Source organism: Vipera berus (assembly GCF_964194415.1).
Source record: "Vipera berus genome assembly, chromosome: 8".
NCBI classification, from domain to species: Eukaryota; Metazoa; Chordata; class Lepidosauria; order Squamata; family Viperidae; genus Vipera; species Vipera berus.
The window spans coordinates 25,970,045-25,987,867 of NC_138211.1; the positions used below are offsets into that span (position 1 = coordinate 25,970,045).

The following is a 17,823-nucleotide window of genomic DNA, read 5'->3' on the forward strand; positions in this document are numbered from 1 at the left end:
GATTACTCTTAAGGAAATGAAAGAGATGTTCGCCATGTGTTGGTTAGCTTGGGGAAAGCAGTGAAGGCACGTTTTGCCAGAACATGCCCTGCAATGCATTGGGAAAGCTTAGCCTTACCACAAGATCAGCTGTTCTCAGCAATAGGAGGCATTTTGATGGGCAACAGTTAGATAATGTTCAGATGGCCTTTGGCAGTTCCAACGTTAGTATTGGCCTAAAACATTTTGTTTTCTGAAATACCAAGCGACCTATAAGTTTCCTACGAACTGGTCTGGTGGACAAGCTAGAGCACAGGTCTGCAACCCGCGGCTCCGGAGCCGCTCCCAGTCCTCTGCCCTGTGCAGTCCAAAAAAAAAAGTGGGACTAAAAAAGTTCAACCAATCAATTCAAATATGCAGGGTAGGTGCATATCTCGCCTTGGCTCCACTCTTCAGTCAAACCCTGTTCTGCGCATGCGCGCATGTATGCGCATGAGCACACATTTTTTTGTGGCTCCCAGTTTTTCCTTTTGTGAGGGAACCGGTTCCGAGTGGCTCTTTCACTGTTTCAGGTTGCTGACCCCTGAGCTAGAGCATAGAATGTAGAATAATGCGGTTGGGAGGGGCCTTGAAGGTCTTCTAGTCCTACTCCCTGCCAATCTGATGAATCTTTTGCTGAAGTCCCATTATTATACTTTGCATTGACACTTGTGTAGGAAAGTATTTGGCTATAGATATGCTCTTTCGAGGAAATCAATTGGGCAGTGGAACATGTTTTGAATTATTGCTCCGGTTGGCTTACCTGCTTACACACAGAAAGTTCTGCCTTCAGTCCTTGCTATCTCGAGGCAGTTCCTGTGTAGAGAGCCACAGAGCCAGGAGACATCAGCAATGTGGACCAAAAGAAGGAGAAGTGTGTCCCATATAGCGCATATAGCAAACATGGGAAAAGTGTGGTCTCCCAAAGTAACCGAGTTCTGTGGAAGGATGCAAGTCAGGCTTGAAGTTAAATTTTTCGGCCATTCCTGCATGGACATTCATCGTTCAGATGGAGCTGCTCTCCTTCCGATCTCTACCTTTCACGGCACACTTATTTCTTCCCTTTCCAGGCAGCAACATTCATTTTGCTGGGATTCTTCTGGAATGCAGCCTTTGCCTCCTTCCAGGTAATCACCTCTGCTTTACTATGAACAAAGAATTGAAAGGTGGAACCAGGATAAAATCTGTAAAATCATGCAGATACTCAGTACGTACCCAACTATGACGCTTTAAAACAGGGATGGGAATACAAGCTAGATCTATTTCTTTAGAGCAGTTCTGAAAATTGATGGCAAATCATCCAATTATTTCAGTGGCATTCTTCTCAGAAAGCAAGGCTCAAAATACATGCATTTAGCTTGAGATTTAATGTACTGATCTGGGAAGGGGTCATGCTTTTTTAAAAAATGGCCTGAATATTTCTCTTCACATACGCCTGCAGTCCTTGAAGACATCCTGTCCCAAAGACTTCCTGGTCTTAAAAGATACACGGGACTAGATTGAAAGAAAGGGGAAAAAATGGCAGTGCAGTCTCCTTTGTGGTACAGGTAGTCCTCGACTTACAAGAGTTCATTTAGCGACCATTCGAAGTTACAATATCACTGAAAAAAGGGACTTATGACCATTTTTCACTCTTACAACCATTACAGCATCCCCCTGTTCACATGATCAAAATTCAGATGCTCGGCAACTGATTCATGTTTATGATGATGGCAGTCACGTTGTCATCTTTTGGGGCCTTCTGACAAGCAAAGTCCATGGGGGGAAGCCAGATTCACTTAACCACCGTGTTACTAACTTAACACCTGCAGTGAATCACTTAACAACTGTGGCAAGAAAAGTCATAAAATGGGGCAAAACTCACTTAACAAATGTCTCAGCAACAGAACTCAATTGTGGTTGTAAATTGAGGGCCACCTGTAGAAGCATTCCTGGTTGCTGAGATATTTGATAAGCAACCTTTGAACTCCAGACCTTCCTTTCAAGCCTCCTTCGTAGTGGTGGTTTTTATCCATCAGCCTTCTTCAAGGTTGTCCTCCCTCAAAATGAAGCTGGGCTGATGTCCTCCAGAATCGAGGCTTTCACAACAATGGTGCCAAACTTTTAGGAACTTTTCCAGATTGGTCCAGCTGTGGCCAATGCTGAACGAGACAGCAAGTTAAAACTTGGTGCTTTGAGAAATTAACTATTTATTTATTAAATTTGTTTGCCTCCCATCTCACCGCCAGATGTCTCTTTGATTCCATTCCCAACCATAAAACGATGTTTTTACCTTCTGTTGAAATTTTCCATTCTTGCCAGAGTTCATGAATTTGAATGTTGGTTGTGATACATTCTGGCTTGTGGTTTCACAGTTTTGATTTTATGGAAACTTGGGTATTATTTTGTAAGCAATCACACAGTTTATTTTTAAAGCTAAAACAAATTCATATATTGCTTAACACATATACGCACAGACAGACAGACATAGCTGTAGAATCTATTTTTGCATTGGGGGTGTTTAATAGCAGCTCTGCTTTGATTCAATAGCTGTGGGCTTGGGACAACAATCTACAGAGGGAGGTAAACGTGAGCTAATAACAAACTTACTTTTTTGAGTGGTGCATTGTACGATCTTTGTAATGAATATTATCATTCCTTCTGGATTCTATGTCTCTCACAGCTGTTTTCATGCAGAAAAGCATAGAAATACCTGTAATAAAATAAACCAAATGCATGCACGAATGATTAATGACTCTTTGTGTTCTGTGGAAGAGAATGCATTCTTCTTAGCAGCAGAAAATCTATAAAAGTTTCAAAAACGTCCTGAAACTTGGGGAATAAATAAGATTTATTAGCCGTCATATGAGCTAAGTAGCTGTGTGTGTTACCCATTAATACCTGAGTTTTATTTAGTATATGCTTGGTTGTTTGGTTTACGGTATGATATTTTGGTCAATGGCCACCCGTCAGTCCCATTTTATCTAAATCAATAACTACTCGTCTCACGAATTCTGCATTTCACTGAAAACTGTCTCATGTTCAGGTTTACAGCATCCCTAGCACGAATGGTGATTACATCCAGCAGACAGTCACCATAGACAATGAGAAGAAAATAGCCATCATCCATATCCACGAGGGAGCCTGCTCTTCTGATACAATTTTTGACTATAAGCATGTAAGTGTGAATCTGGTCCTTTCCACACTCACCTTGTCGGTGCAAGAACACACAGCTAGGATTGTTCTGCTATGTGGTTCCATTTCTAATAAAAGACGTCCATTGGTTTTCACGCACCATCCTGCCTCAAGCTCAGGCCCTCAAGAAATATTGGAACTACAAGTCCCAACATTCCTGTCTGGGACAGGCAGTGGACTGGAGGACGAGAATTCTGGGATATGCAGGCACAACCCGTGTGGAGGGACCCAAGCTGTAAAACTGATAGGCGGAATTTTAGTTGAATGCCTTTTTTCCCTAGCTTTTCTTTTATCAGTTTGTCTATTGATGCATCTATTTAAAATAAGGGGGTGCAGGGGCGCAGGGGCTTAATAATGCTCTAACCGTCATGTGGTCAGAAGTGGTCTGCATTCCATCCAGCTGTTCGAATGCAGTATTGCGAGATGAGGTGAGCTTCTAGAACAGCTTCTATCATGGCAGGGGTAGGCAACCTTGGCTCTTTTATGACTCGTGGACTTCAACTCCCAGAATAGCTGGCTCAGAAATTCTGGGAGTTGAAGTCCAGAAGTCATAAAAGAGCCAAGGTTGCCTACCCCTGATTCATGGGCTGTCAGGCTCCTGAACGGGAAATAACTCTGTGTATGATTGACTTGTGAGGCCAGTGTGTTGTGCAATTAGCTCACATGGTGTAACAAGATGGTGGGTTTGTTGTCACTGTGAGTTGGGGGGGGAAGAAGGGAGCTCAGCCAATCTCAATGTATACATGTTGTACTTTGACAATAAAGGTTCATTCATTCCTGCCATGCGCTCCCAAGCTCCTGCCCACCCCATAGTTCAAAAGCATGCAATACTGCAAGTAGATACACTTCAGTGGGAAAAAGCTAGCTGTGTTTGCGCGTGTGGAGAGTGGAAGACGGTGCTGGACCTGGTTGGATGCAACGCATTGTGACACCAGGCAAAGTGAGGCGAGACAGGCAGAGGAATCCAGAAGAGCCAGCAACCTGAGCGCCACGGATGTAATCCGGTTCACCCCTTGAGGTGCACTCGCACCTCGAGAAACACTGAACAGACTGAAATAGCATTCAAATCTAGACTAATCAGGACTGCATTGCGTCTAGCATCTGTAGATTTCCCTAACATTGTATGCCATAGACTAAACAAATAAATGTTTAAAATAAGATGATGTGAAGCAAAGCAAAGATGATGAGAACAAACAGAAGATGGGACAAACCTTTTCTCAAGACTATCCGATGTGATAATGAAAGTCTGTTACTACTGCAAGTTGTTAAATAAGGGTTAGAGCAGGGGTCTTCAAACTTGGCCCTTTTATGACTTGTGGACTTCAACTCCCAGAATTCCTCAAGCAGCCTTTCCTGGCACAGCATCCTCCAGTCTTGTTGAACTGGTCGAAGTTGAGACCAACTTTTTAAAACTCAGTCAGTCTGAAGTGACCCATCAAGTCCACAGGTTTTGGTCATAGACCAGGCATCACCAAAGGCCCAGGTACTTCTCTTGTGTAACAAAATAGAACTTTCTGAGATTGTTAAAAAAACAACAACAAAAAGATAGCAATTGGTAATCGGAATGATGGACATTAAAACTGAAGCTTCCAGATGAATCTGGTTGCCTGGCAGATGCTCTCTTTATTCATTATTAGTAGATAAGAGTGGGGGCATGAATTTTCCGTAAATATTAATTTATGAAATTAAGTAGAATATTGAAAAAGATATAAGGTAAATGTTTTGTCCAAAATTGATGAGGTTTAAATGTCCTCACCAAGCTTTGGCTTGTGGGGTCATAAACAGTCTCTCCATGTCCCTTTTGCACAATTTAAATTTTTATATCCAATGATTATTAATGGAACTTATTTGTTATCCGTCTCCCTCTGGGATAACAGGGATACATTGCCATGCGGAGCTTTTCCCGAAGAACTTGCTTCATAATGAAGATGGAAAAAGGCTACATTCCAGAAATTAAAGAAATTGGGCGGTTGGCTTATGAGAAACAGGTAAACGTTGGGTTCCTTACTGGGAGAGATTGTGGAAGGCTGGGAAAGGGAAGGAAGAGAGAATGGACTATCAAGACACAAAAATGGAGTCAGCCGGCCACCCAACTCAGCCCAATTTTCTCTGATATGTGTCTCTGACCAGTCGCTATAGTTTTGTTCCATTCATCTGATGACGGGGACTATGATAACGATAGAAGCCCAAATGCTACAGATAAGTTGGGGAGCATTAGCCATGCAGTCCCCAGGGCCCAACTTCACTTTCAGGAGACCTGCCTATCAGTTCCACCGGGGAATGTTCTTGGCTCTCTCTTTTTTGGGGCACACACAAAGACAACAGCCCAGATCCTCCAGTGTTGTGGCTTTTGCAGTGAGAGACTGCAGGAGGCTGGAAAAGGAAGGCAAGGGAGAGTAGGCATAAACAGTCAAGAGGCAGAACAGGAATCTGTGGGGCAGCTGGTCTCATAAGTGGCAACTTAGTCCAGTTGCAAGAAACACAGGAAGCATCGTTTCCCATTATTGGAAGAGGCACAGCGGTAATAAACTCAATAATTACTTTACCAGTTACAAGATTTTGGAAGGTTTTACTCCAAGATTTAAAGAGACTGAAGCACTTGAAGGCTTAATACATTTATAGGGCAGAAGCCAACCTTCTACAACATAGTCCTTTCTAGTTGTATTGAGGCCACAATATTGTAAAACTGCTATCCTTAGATATGGGAGAGGAGTCAGATTTGGAAACCCAGTTCTTAATATTTACTGCAACAGCCTAATTTGTCAGCTGCCCTTTGAACATTGTTTTCAACCAACTTCTCATTTCAGATGATGCGTAAAATCTTGTCAGGAAGAAACATATGGGTGCAATATGAACCTGCACATTCTTTCTTTGGAGAAATCAAAGAGTGGTTTGTTTTGGGTAAAGCCATTGAGCACCTCTGCAAGAACATACCTGTTTATAAAGTTGAAAGAGTTGAACGTGAGTATCCTAGAAGAAACCCAACATGGCTTCCTTTATAACTGAACAATTCAATGAACTTCATATATTGACGATACAATAGAAAGGCAAATTAAATCCCATTAAATTCTGCAATGTAAAGTCATTTGGTATCATTTTTGAAAATAAAACTGTGTGACTGCCAGGATCAATTTTAAGAACCATTAGAGCACAATATTTATTATTTTAAAGTCCCTTGGAGGTTAGAATAGAATAGAGCTGGAAGGTACCTTGGAGGTCTTCTAGTCTAGCCCCCCACTTAAGCAGGAGAACCTATACCATCTCAGACAAGTGACTGTCCAGTTTCTTCTTAAAAACTTCCAGTGATGGAGCACCCACGATTTCTGGAGGCCAGCTGTTCCACTGGTTAATTGTCCTCACTGCCAGGAAGTTTCTTCTTAATTCCAGGTTGCTTCTCTGTTTGCTCAGTTTCCAACCGTTGTTTCTTGTCCTGCCCTCTGGTTCTTTGGAGAATAACATGACCCCCTCTTCTTTGTGGCAGCCCCTCAGATACTGGAATACTACTATCATGTCACCCCTATTTCTTCTCTTCTTTAGACTAGCCAAACCCAAGTCCCGCAGCCATATGTTTTAGTCTCCAGGCCTTTGATCATCTTAGTTGCTCTTTTCTGAATTTTTTCCAAATTCTCAACATTGTTTTTGTAATATGGTGACCAAAATTGGCTGCAGTATTCCAGGTGTGGCCTCACTAGGGTTTTATAAAGCAGTACTAATACCTTGCGTCATCTGTAAAATGCCTGTAAGACTTTAATAGTGTGCTCACTTTTCTGGGAGCAAGACCTTTTGAATTATTCATGTATAATTGTCCTGTACATCTCTCTCTTATTCTCTCTCTCTCTCTCTCTCTCTCTCTCTCTCTCTCTCTCTTATTCTCTCTCTCTTATTCTCTCTCTTATTCTCTCTCTCTCTCTCTCTCTCTCTCTCTCTCTCTCTCTCTCTCTCTCTCTCTCTCTCTCTCTCTCTCTCTCTCCTATTGATTTTTCTTTCTTGTTTCCCATCTAGATGGAGTACGGGCCAGTACTTGTGTCCAGGCTGGCATCTTAAATATTTTGGGTATTAACATTTGTGGAAATGTCAAAGTGTAATAGCCTTGGAATCTCTGAAGATGTCCTGCAACAATTTCAATCCAACAAACAAGCTTCTTCCACCCCTGAAGATATTTCTAATTGTTTGAGCACCTTAAAATTTTTGTGCTTTCCTTAAATTTTGAGTTGCAACCCAACCTACGAACTTCTAATAAAATGCAATTTTCAAGCATCCTTGGTTCCTTATTTTTTAAAAAAAATCCTTCCTTTGGATATGAAAGAAAATAAATGTAAGGATCTGCCTCAATTAAGCCTCCCAAGAAAGCAGGACTCTTGAAATGGACATCATTTTATTTGGAAGGTGTTGACAGCAATAATGGAAGGCAGGATTTGAGGATTTCCCATGAGAATCAATGTCAAAAGATTCAATGGAAACCCCACCCCAACTGTCCATGCGGATAGTTCAAATAGGCCAATTTGCAGGTGTGAAAATGTTGTGGGAATGGAGTGATAAGACACCACTTCCAAGGCTGTTAGGTCTCCATGCCTCTTCTTCTGCGCCTATAGATAAGGCAGATGGCCGGAGGCACATTCCATTCTCACCCCGAGAAAGCAACAACAAAGAGAATAGAGCAAGGAACAAAGCAAAGGAAATACACTGTAACAACCCCAAGCTCCCCCTCTCCCCAGAAGAATAGCAGAACCCGAAAGACAACAGGAATCCCCATGTTGATAGGAAGACAGGGTTCTGACATGCTGCCCCCCTTAAAAAAGAGAGATCCTGGAGACAGATAAATAACAGGGAGAGAAAATTCATATGGGTTAGTCAGGTTTATCAGGATACTGAGCATGAAACATTTTTAGCAACTTGGGAGCCCTGACATGTCATTTAATGAACCCACTCATTCTGGGAAGATGGGATATCTTTCCAAGCTATCAAATGTTGTGTTGACCCATGATGCTTCCTAGAATCTAGGGTCTCCTTGACTTCAAAATGTTTTTCTCCTTCCACCATAATAGGTGGCTGGCCTTAAAGGTGAGCTTAGCTGACATTTAATAGATTACAATGAAATACCGGATGAACCTGTCTTAACATTTTTAGAAGTTCAAATTCTATGGTTATTGGGTTGATGACCCACAAACTTCGGTCCTAACTTATTCGATGGCTGTAGAGATTTTAAATACTTTGTGGACAGGTATACTTTCTCTTCCACTTTAAATGGATTAGGTTCTACTCACTTTTTCTCTTCCTGTGCTTTGTAACCACCTCTAGCCTCGTCTAACGCTTTTCTCACTACTGGCCACATATTTCGGAGCTGTGCGATCCATTCCTTCAGGGAGGGGATGGTGAGTTTGTTGCTGGCAACTCAGGCACTGGGTTGAAGTCTTGTCCTGTTGTGACCTGGAATGGGGTATAACCCATGCTGGAGTGAACAGCATTGTTGTAAGCCACTTCTGTAAAAGGAAGCAGGTCAGTCCAATTGTCTTGCTAGTAATTAATAAAGCACCTTAAGTATTGTACCAATACTGAGTTTGAACATTCTGTCCCCCCATTCATTTGTGGATGATGACTAGATGACAAGCCCTGGGCAGTACCCAGGAGGTCCAAGAAGGCTCTCCAGAACTCTGAGGCAAATTGCACACTCCTGTCTGAAATTATGCATTGCGGAGCCCCATGCAATCAGTAGATATGCTGTACAAACATTTTTGCTAGAGTCTTAGCCGTGGAAATTTTAGGGCACAGGATAAAATGCACCTGTTTGGAGAATAGGTCTGTCACCACCCAAATGACAGTATTTCCTACATTCTCTGATAACAATAAAATCCATGGAAATTTCTTGCCAAGGTGCTGACGGGCTCACTACTGTCTGTAAAAGACCTTGTGTTTTGCCTTGCCTTCATTTTGCAGCTGCACAAATGGGGCAACTAGCTATATAGCTTTCAGTGTCTTTCTTTATGGATGGCCACCAGAACTGCCTCTTCACTAAGTGAAGCATCTTCATGAAGTCAAAGTGTCCAGCTACCTTTGAGTCATGACAGAATTGCATGAACTTCAGTCTTTAGGCCTTGGGCACCTATAGTTTTTTTCCCCACCCATGGCAGCCCATCATCCATTGAACAGAGGTTTTTATGACTCAGGAACCATTGAACTGTTTCCAGTGCTTGTCTGAATTCCAGTCCTGCGCTGTCTAGGGGTTTTGAATGTTTTGCTTGTGCCCGTGTGGTTACTGGAGCTGCTAATTACTTCGAAGGCATCATGGGGTTCACCACCTCAGTTTTTGTACTATTATATTGTGGCAGCCTTGATAAGCCATCAGCTAGGAAGTTCTTCCCCCCAGGCAGGTATTTGATGGTGAAGCTAAATCGGTGGAAGTGTTGGGACTACCTCACCTGTTTTGTGGACAGTTTCCTTGGGGTTGTTAATGCTTCCAGGTTTTTGTGATCAGTCCATACCTGGAAAGGGATTTTATTTCCTTCCAGGAAATGCCTCCATCTGAGGAGGACCACTGCATGGCATAGGTTTCCTTCTCCCATACCACCCACCTCTATTCAGTTTTTGTGAGTTTTCTCAAGGTGTAGGCTCAAGGTTATAACTGGCCTCTTGGGTTTTTGGGAGCAGGACTGCGCCTATCACTATGTCACTAGCATCTGCCTGAATGACAAAAGGTTTTTCTGTGTCTGGGTGCTTTAAGACCGGCTCGGCTGAGAAAAGTCTCTTTAATTTCTTAAATGCAGCTCGACACTCCATAGTCCATTTCAGTGGCTGGCTAGGTTTCAGCTTGCCCTTCCCCTTCGATTTTAGTAAATTGGTAATGGGGAGCACTATCTGCACAAAAGAGGGGATGAACTGTCGGTAGAAGTTAGTGAACCCCAGGAAACTTTGCAATTGCCTTCTAGTGCATGGCAGTGCCCATTCTAGCACTGCCCTTTTCTGGCTCCATCTCTATTCCATTATGAGATATGCAATACCCCAAATAGTTAATTTTTTATTTATGGAATTCACACTTTGACAGCTTGGCATAAAGGCGGGTGGCCTACAGTTTATTTAGAACTGCTCTGATCAGTTTGATATTTTGTACCTAATTATTAAGTTTCATTTATCTCGCTTCCCTTCCCTTTAGCCTGGTCAATTTGTGAATGGGTGCCACTGGGCCAGCTGATGGCATAAGGAATGGATGTCATCTGTAAAACATACATACAAAGAAGCAAGATCGTTATTCATTCATCTCTGGATCAGCCCTAACATGTTTAATAAACAGCCACGGCATGGCTGTCTTATTTCCTGCCCCTCTCCACAGCTACCCAGATACGGAGCTGATACAGCTGCAAAAATGGCATATTAAAGGGCCAAAATGAAACAAAAGGGCTGGAAAACTCTTAACTTGGACAGCCAGTGTTTGGCATCATCCAAGATGGAATGGCTGCCATTCAGCTACACAGTGACACAGTTCATTCATTTTGTCTGAAAGATGAAACAAGGCCATTAGTCATTCATAATTATTACATTATTATGTTATTATTGCTGGAAAACACTCACATTCAAAAAGGGATGATGGGCTTTGTCTATGATTAAAAGGGTGCCATCCTGCCAGCTGAGTGGACAGTTCTTCAATATCCTCTGTACGACACAATAGAAAGGAGCAAGTCCATTAGTCAGTCATCTCTGGATCAGCCCTAATAATTTTTTTTTATCCAGTGTTATTCTTACCTTTGATGTCTTGATGAGAAAATGGATGCCACTCAGTCGGCAGGAAGCGTAATTCGTTTACAACAATAGCAAGGCCATTAGTCCTTCATCTCCTGAGATGCCCTCATAATATACCTATCTAGTTATTTGTTTAAAACACTTTACCCTTCTTTTGTGTTAAAGCTTTAGCATCCAGCCCCTCTGCCCTGGATATATATCTACCCGTTTACAAACTTTTTGCCTGCCTCCCTTTCCCCCATTGGACTCAGATGGACCTGGGTACAAGCCACGGTGGGAGAGTGGCTTGGATTTACATCTGCAGCCCCATAGAGGTGGGAGCTCTATGGGGTATGCCCTACCCAGGGTGCATATCTTGGACCACCCCCGGGAACAGAGTTGCAACCCGTTGTGAGAGGATGGGGGGTGGCCTGTTTCTGGGGGCACCCAACTGAGTGGCAGTGAAGCTGGGTGATGGTCCAGATACTCACTTCCTATGACTCGACCCTCCTACCGAATTTATCAATTATGGGACCGCCTCTCCTGGACTCTCCTGGACTTGTATGTACCGTTACACTAGCACGGACTTGTTCGCCCTCAGGGGTGCCCCCTCTCCTGGGTGCAACCCGCCTTTTTTACCACCTCCAACCTCGATGAAGGGCCTGATTACTGGGACCCTGAGAGATGGCTGGGCAGGGGCAGGGGCCTCCAATATAAATTTAATAAGAGGCCCCTGGTTAACTTTTTAGTAAAAATTTTTATGGGATTAGGGAGAGGGGCAGGAGTGGGTTGTGGTTGTTTGGCTATGGGGGGTGGTCTATCAACCGTTGCTCAGGCCAGGCCTGGGTCTGATCACGTGGGGGGAGAGCGGGGTGTGGTTGCCTCCGGGGCTCGGGAGCGGGTCGTGGGACTACCGATTCCCACGACGTTGGGGAATGGCAGCAGGTGCATGAACAGAGGGCCTTATCGTTACCGGGGGGGTCGTCTCCGCTACCTACAAGGGGTGAGGCGCTCCGACCCTCTGTTTCTTCCCCGAGGTCCCGGGAGTGAGGATGTGCAGCCTCCTGAGCTCCGGCTGGTGTACCTGAATGCCAGGTCCGTGGTTAATAAAGCTCCCCTTGTTCGGGATTTAGTTGAGGGTGAGCATGCGGACCTGGCTTGCATCACGGAGACTTGGTTGGGCCCAGAGGGTGGTGTTCCTTTGGTCGATCTTTGCCCACCAGGTTTCCGGGTGCTACACCGGCCTCGGGCTCAAGGTAGGGGTGGGGGAGTGGCGGTAGCTATCAGGGAGACCTTATGTCCGCGGGAGACCACCGTTCCCCAGATAGTCGGGTGTGAGTCTCTCTTTTTGAGATTTGGTCCGGGGGCGCAGTTGGGCTTGCTGCTGGTGTACTTTTCGCCTAGTCGCGCAGCGGCAGCCCTGCCTGAGCTACTCGATGTCCTCTCTGGGTTGGTGATTGAGTTCCCCAAACTCATAGTTTTGGGTGACTTCAATCTACCATCCCTAGGAGGTTCATCTGAGTTAGCTCGGAAGTTCATGGCTTCCATGACGGCCATGGACCTGACGCAAGTAATTTCTGAACCAACTCATGAGGGAGGCCACACCCTTGACCTGGTTTTCTTATCTGGACGGTGGTTTGATGATCTTGGTGGGGGCTCTCCATTTATTATGCCCCTGTCATGGACCGATCATTACCTCCTGCGGCTGGTCTTCTGTCTTGCCACCCCCCGCCGTGGGGGTACGGAGCCAACTAGATGGTACCGCCCCAGGCGCTTAATGGATCCTGACAGGTTCCAGGCAGCACTGGGGTCCCCACCTGCCTCCGTTGCTCACAACTCGGCGGATGCCCTAGTGGAAGCCTGGGAAAGGGCGGCCACTGAGGCACTTGACCGAGTTGTACCCTTGCGGCCCCTGACCCGGTGCAGATCCCAACGAGCTCCATGGTTCTCCGCGGAGCTCCGGGAGATGAAGCGTCGGAGACAGGGCCTAGAGAGCTGTTGGAGTTCCAGCCAATCCGAACCCGACCGGTTGCGACTAAGAACCTACATTGTCTTATCTCGCAGCGATGAGGGCGGCGAGGTGTAATTACTTCTCTGCCCTCATCACGTCCGCAGATAATCACCCGGCCGCCCTGTTTAGGGTGACCCGCTCCCTCCTTAATCAGGAGGTGAGGGAGGAACCCTTGCAGGGTCGTGCCGAGGAGTTTGGTCAACATCTGTTGGATAAAATCGCTCGGATTCGGACCGGTCTGGACTCCAACTGGGCAGAGTCCGACGATCAGGACACGGGCGGTCTTGTCGATGTTATCTGGGAGGAGTTTGATTCTGTGACCCCTGAGGAAGTGGACAGGATTATGGGGCGGTTGAGCTCCACCACATGTTTATTGGACCCGTGCCCTTCTTGGCTGGTCTATGCAGCTCGGGAGGGGACACGAGGCTGGTTCCAGGCGGTTATATCTGCTTCTTTGAGTGAGGGTAATTTCCCCGCCGTCTTGAAGGAGGCGGTGGTGAGACCTCTCCTCAAGAAGCCTGCCCTGGACCCAGCTGTGTTGAATAACTTTCGTCCGGTCTCCAACCTTCGCTTTCTTGCGAAGGTTGTTGAGAGTGTGGTGGCGCATCAGCTCCCCCTGGTTCTGGATGAAGTGGATTATCTAGACCCGTACCAATCGGGTTTCAGGCCCGGGTACAGCACGGAGACGGCATTGGTCGCTCTGGTGAATGATCTCTGGAGGGCCCGGGACAGGGGATATTCCTCTGTCCTAGTCCTATTAGACCTCTCGGCGGCTTTCGATACCATCGACCATGGTATCCTGCTGCGGCGTCTCAGGGGATTGGGATTGGGAGGCACAGTTCTTCGGTGGTTCTCCTCCTATCTCCTGGGACGCTCGCAGTCGGTGTTGGCAGGAGGGCAGAGGTCGACCCCAAGGGCTCTCGTTTGTGGAGTTCCTCAGGGGTCGGTCCTCTCGCCTCTCCTGTTCAACATCTACATGAAAACGCTGGGTGAGATCATTCGTGGTTTTGGAGTTGGGTATCATCAGTACGCCGATGATACCCAGCTTTTCATTTCGACCCCAAACCACCCCAGTGATGCCCTCGATGTGATGTCCCGTTGCCTGGAGGCGGTTCGGGTCTGGATGGGGAGGAACAGACTTCAGCTCAACCCTGACAAGACTGAGTGGCTGTGCATTACGGCATCCCGGGACATTCAAAATATTCCACCTCTTTCTATGGGGGGTGAGTTTTTACCCCCCCCCCCCGTGGATAGGGCTCGCAACTTGGGAGTCCTCCTAGATTCACGGCTTACCCTGGAAGACCATATAGTAGCCGTGACTAGGGGGGCTTTCGCCCAGGTTCGCCTGGTGTGCCAGTTGCGGCCCTATCTGGACCGGGATGCCCTGTGTACGGTCACTCATGCGCTCGTGACCTCTCGTCTGGACTACTGCAATGCTCTTTACATGGGGCTTCCCTTGAAGACCACTCGGAGGCTCCAACTGGTACAGAATGCGGCCGCGAGAGTTGTCTTGGGAGTTTCCCGGTACTCCCATGTTACACCTTTGCTCCGCGAGCTGCATTGGTTACCAGTTGTCTTCCGGGTGAGATTCAAGGTTCTGGTAATGGTCTTTAAGTCCTTACATGGCATGGGTCCGGAGTACCTCGGGGACCACCTGCTGCCAGCGTCAACTTCCCTCCGCCCTGTGCGTTCCCACAGAGAGGGCCTCCTCAGGGTGCCTCCGGTCAGAGAATGTCGGCTGGTGGCCCCCAGGGGGAGGGCCTTCTCTGTGGGCGCTCCGGATTTATGGAACCAGCTGCCGGTTGAGCTCCGGACGGCACTGGACCTTCGCTCCTTCTGACGCGGTCTGAAGACCCATTTATTTGAACAAGCTGGCCTGGCCTGATGGGGGATGTTAGGGTTTTTAATGGGTTTTTATATTGTTATTGTTTTATCTGGGCGATTATTTAATTCTTTTTTAATTTTTGTATTTTCTATTTATATGTGCCCTGTTCACCGCCCTGAGTCCCTCAGGAGAAGGGCGGTATACAAATTTAATAAATAATAATAATAATAATGTGGTGAGAACTCAGGTTGCACCTCTGTGGATGAAGGGGTTTAAATAGGCTAATACTGTTTTGGACCTAGGTCCTCATCACAAAATGTCCAGGGAGAGGCTACATCCCTATGATTACCCCAGGCACCAGGTCCTTCTCCCCGACACACCTGCTCCAGAATGAAAGGGAAAGAAAAGTTGGTTGGCAAGAAAGGAGCATTTTCCTTCTTTTTACAACTTCCTTGGAAGTAGACAGAGGGGCTGAGGGTGTTGTGTAGTTTAGTCACTGTTAAATAGCGGGTTCTTTGGTGCAGGAATGAAGACATGAAGCTGAGTACAGGATAACTCATTGTTTATTTCGTGCTGGAACTGTACTGGAGAATTGTCTGCAACTAGCCGCAATATATAGTCTAGCCCCTAGGCAGCAGCCAATAGGATTGAAACAACCATTGCCACCTGGAGATAGCCAATTGCAGCACAGAAGACTAAAAGTCTGGGTTGCTGGAGAGCCGTTAGCTGCTCCAGCAACCCACGTGGTGTTACACAAGAGCCCAGTACATAACACAGTCCTTCTCCTGACCACTCACCTTCCCTGGTAGCCAATCTTCACTTTCACAGAAGCAGGAAAAAAGTTTTCATTTTCACAATAGATCACTTCTTTCTTCTTGAATAAACTTTTCCTGAATGATCAAAAGTTAGCAATCCTCACTGTTCCAGCAGTGCAGGAACAAAGAGCTGGTTAACCCCATAGTTGTCTTTTTTTTTAAAAAACCATGCTATAAACAGTTGATATTGGGCAACAGATGTATGAAGTTCCAACATCAGTTTTACTGTCATTCAGGAGAGGCCTAAGTGGTAGAGTCCTCAGTCCAACATCCATTGGTGATTTGGTAATTATGACATTGCCCTACATTTCAAGGCTATCACAAGAAAACATGGAACCCAAAATGTTTGTCTTTCCAGAGCCATTCCGATGCAGATCTTTGGATGTTGGCTACAGCCAAAGCCTTGCTAGATGGCCTTCCATCCAGCTGTGCCCAAGACTGAATATAAAATGTGATGCTAAAGGCACAGCTGGCCATCAGCTGCTCATGCTGCCATTCAAATCCTACCCGTGCAAAGACTAGGAAGGGGCTCTGCTTGATTCTGTGTGGACTAGCAAAGGCCAAACATCAGTTATCCCTGAAAAATCTCAGTCAAGCATATTGTATAGGGATGATGGTCAAACAACACCTGGCACCCCTTTGGAAGTGTGTTGTACCTGCTACAAAATGATGATTATGCCAAACAAGGGATGGCTGATTGATCAGACAGGAGATCACATGGTTAAAGGCCTCTTGGTGAAATTGAATCTGGTCAGAGGACATATTTGTGTGGAGACCATAGCACACCACACCAGTCAGGGGGGTCCTTACTGTTAAGCTTCACCAGTCTGCAAGGACCTCTTGCTGCCCATTCACAGCCTGGAGAGGGGAAGAACTGCCCACTGGTGTCTTCATGGTCTGTTCACACATGAATATGTCACCTGAACAGGTGTATCCCTTAGGTAACCCAACTAAAACCGAGAAGGTACCTACCCAAAGCCCCATCTGAGCTCTGTCCTTAAGAAGCCAGCGCTACAGATACAGAGATGAGGATTGAGTAGAACGTCTTTTGAACACTACGTCAACTGCACCTCACCTTTTGAGGTGGAAAAGCCACAATGTTAAAGGAACCTGCACATGTGGTGGTCCAAGGGAACCAGTAGTACAGCTCATCCCGTATTCCCAATAGCCTCAGAGTTTGAGACAAGGGACGGGTGAGAAGAGCATAGGTGGCTTCTTGCAGAAGATCCAATGCCTCTGTTCCCACCCAGACACAAAATCAGCCACTTGCACTGTTTGATCAGGCAAAACTAAAAAGAATATTGGAATCATTTTTGAATATTTTTACCCAATATTAGGAGTACAGTCTAGTTAAAATAGATTTTACAGATGGATTGAGGCACAAAGCAGTTTAAAGATGAAGTTCTCAAATTAATTGGCAGAATTTAATTGAAAAAAGTATTGGCAGAAATTCATGACACTTCCAATAGGTTCTGCCTTCAAAGTAAGATTTTTCTTGTTACTTGTGTAGCGGAGCTGGGACGAAATCGGCGCTGGCTGAAAGGGTTTGCTGGAGCCCGCCGATTAGGCACAGAAGTCAGGAGCTCCGGCAGCCTCCTTTGGTCTGGCGGCGGGGCACGACTCTTGGGGAGGGATCTAAAAGGAGGAGGAAGTTGGCTGGGGGAGAGGAAAAAAGGTGGCGATTTTGGATGTCTGGTGGAGCAGGCGGGATGGAGAGAGAGAGAGAGAGAGAGAGAGAGAGAGAGAGAGAGAGAGAGAGAGAGAGAGAGAGAGAGAGAGAGAGAGAGAGAGAGAGAAGGTTGGTGGAGTGTTTGTTTTTTCCTTTGTTAAGGGCAAGCCAGGTGGAGGGAGAGTGAGGGAGGAGGTTGACCGGGTTGAATTTATCTTTTCAGTGGGGAAAGGCTAGAGAGAGGGGGTGAAATAGAGAGGTTTCTGTAGAGCCATCTGGAAGGAGCAAAGGGGACAGAGAAGGAGAGGATTTCATGGAATAAGGGCAGAGAGATATGAGGAGAGGAAGGAGGTTCCTGTGAGCTGCAGAGAGAGATTGACCATCATCACCCCACGTGAACTGCTGTTGCCAGATACTGACTACCATCATCTCATGCAAGCTGCTACTGTCGAAGACTGACCACTATTATCTCACATGAGCTACTGCTGCCAGAGACTGACCATTATCACCTCACTCAAGCTACTGTTGTTAGAGACTGACCACCATCATCTTAGGCAAACTGCTGCTGCCAGAGATTGACCACCATCACCTCACGTGAGCT

At 46.0% G+C, this 17,823-nt stretch overlaps 1 protein-coding gene across 1 annotated transcript; it reads left to right on the forward strand.

The window, feature by feature from the left end:
* Positions 1-921: 921 nt before the first annotated feature.
* Positions 922-7,277, forward strand: GKN2 (gastrokine 2; the record flags this gene model as incomplete). The annotated part of the gene is made up of 6 exons (XM_081333432.1): positions 922-972; positions 1,089-1,145; positions 3,044-3,175; positions 5,070-5,180; positions 6,000-6,153; positions 7,195-7,277. 6 exons carry the CDS (start codon positions 922-924, stop codon positions 7,275-7,277), a joined length of 588 nt encoding a protein of 195 aa, XP_081189558.1.
* Positions 7,278-17,823: the final 10,546 nt, after the last annotated feature.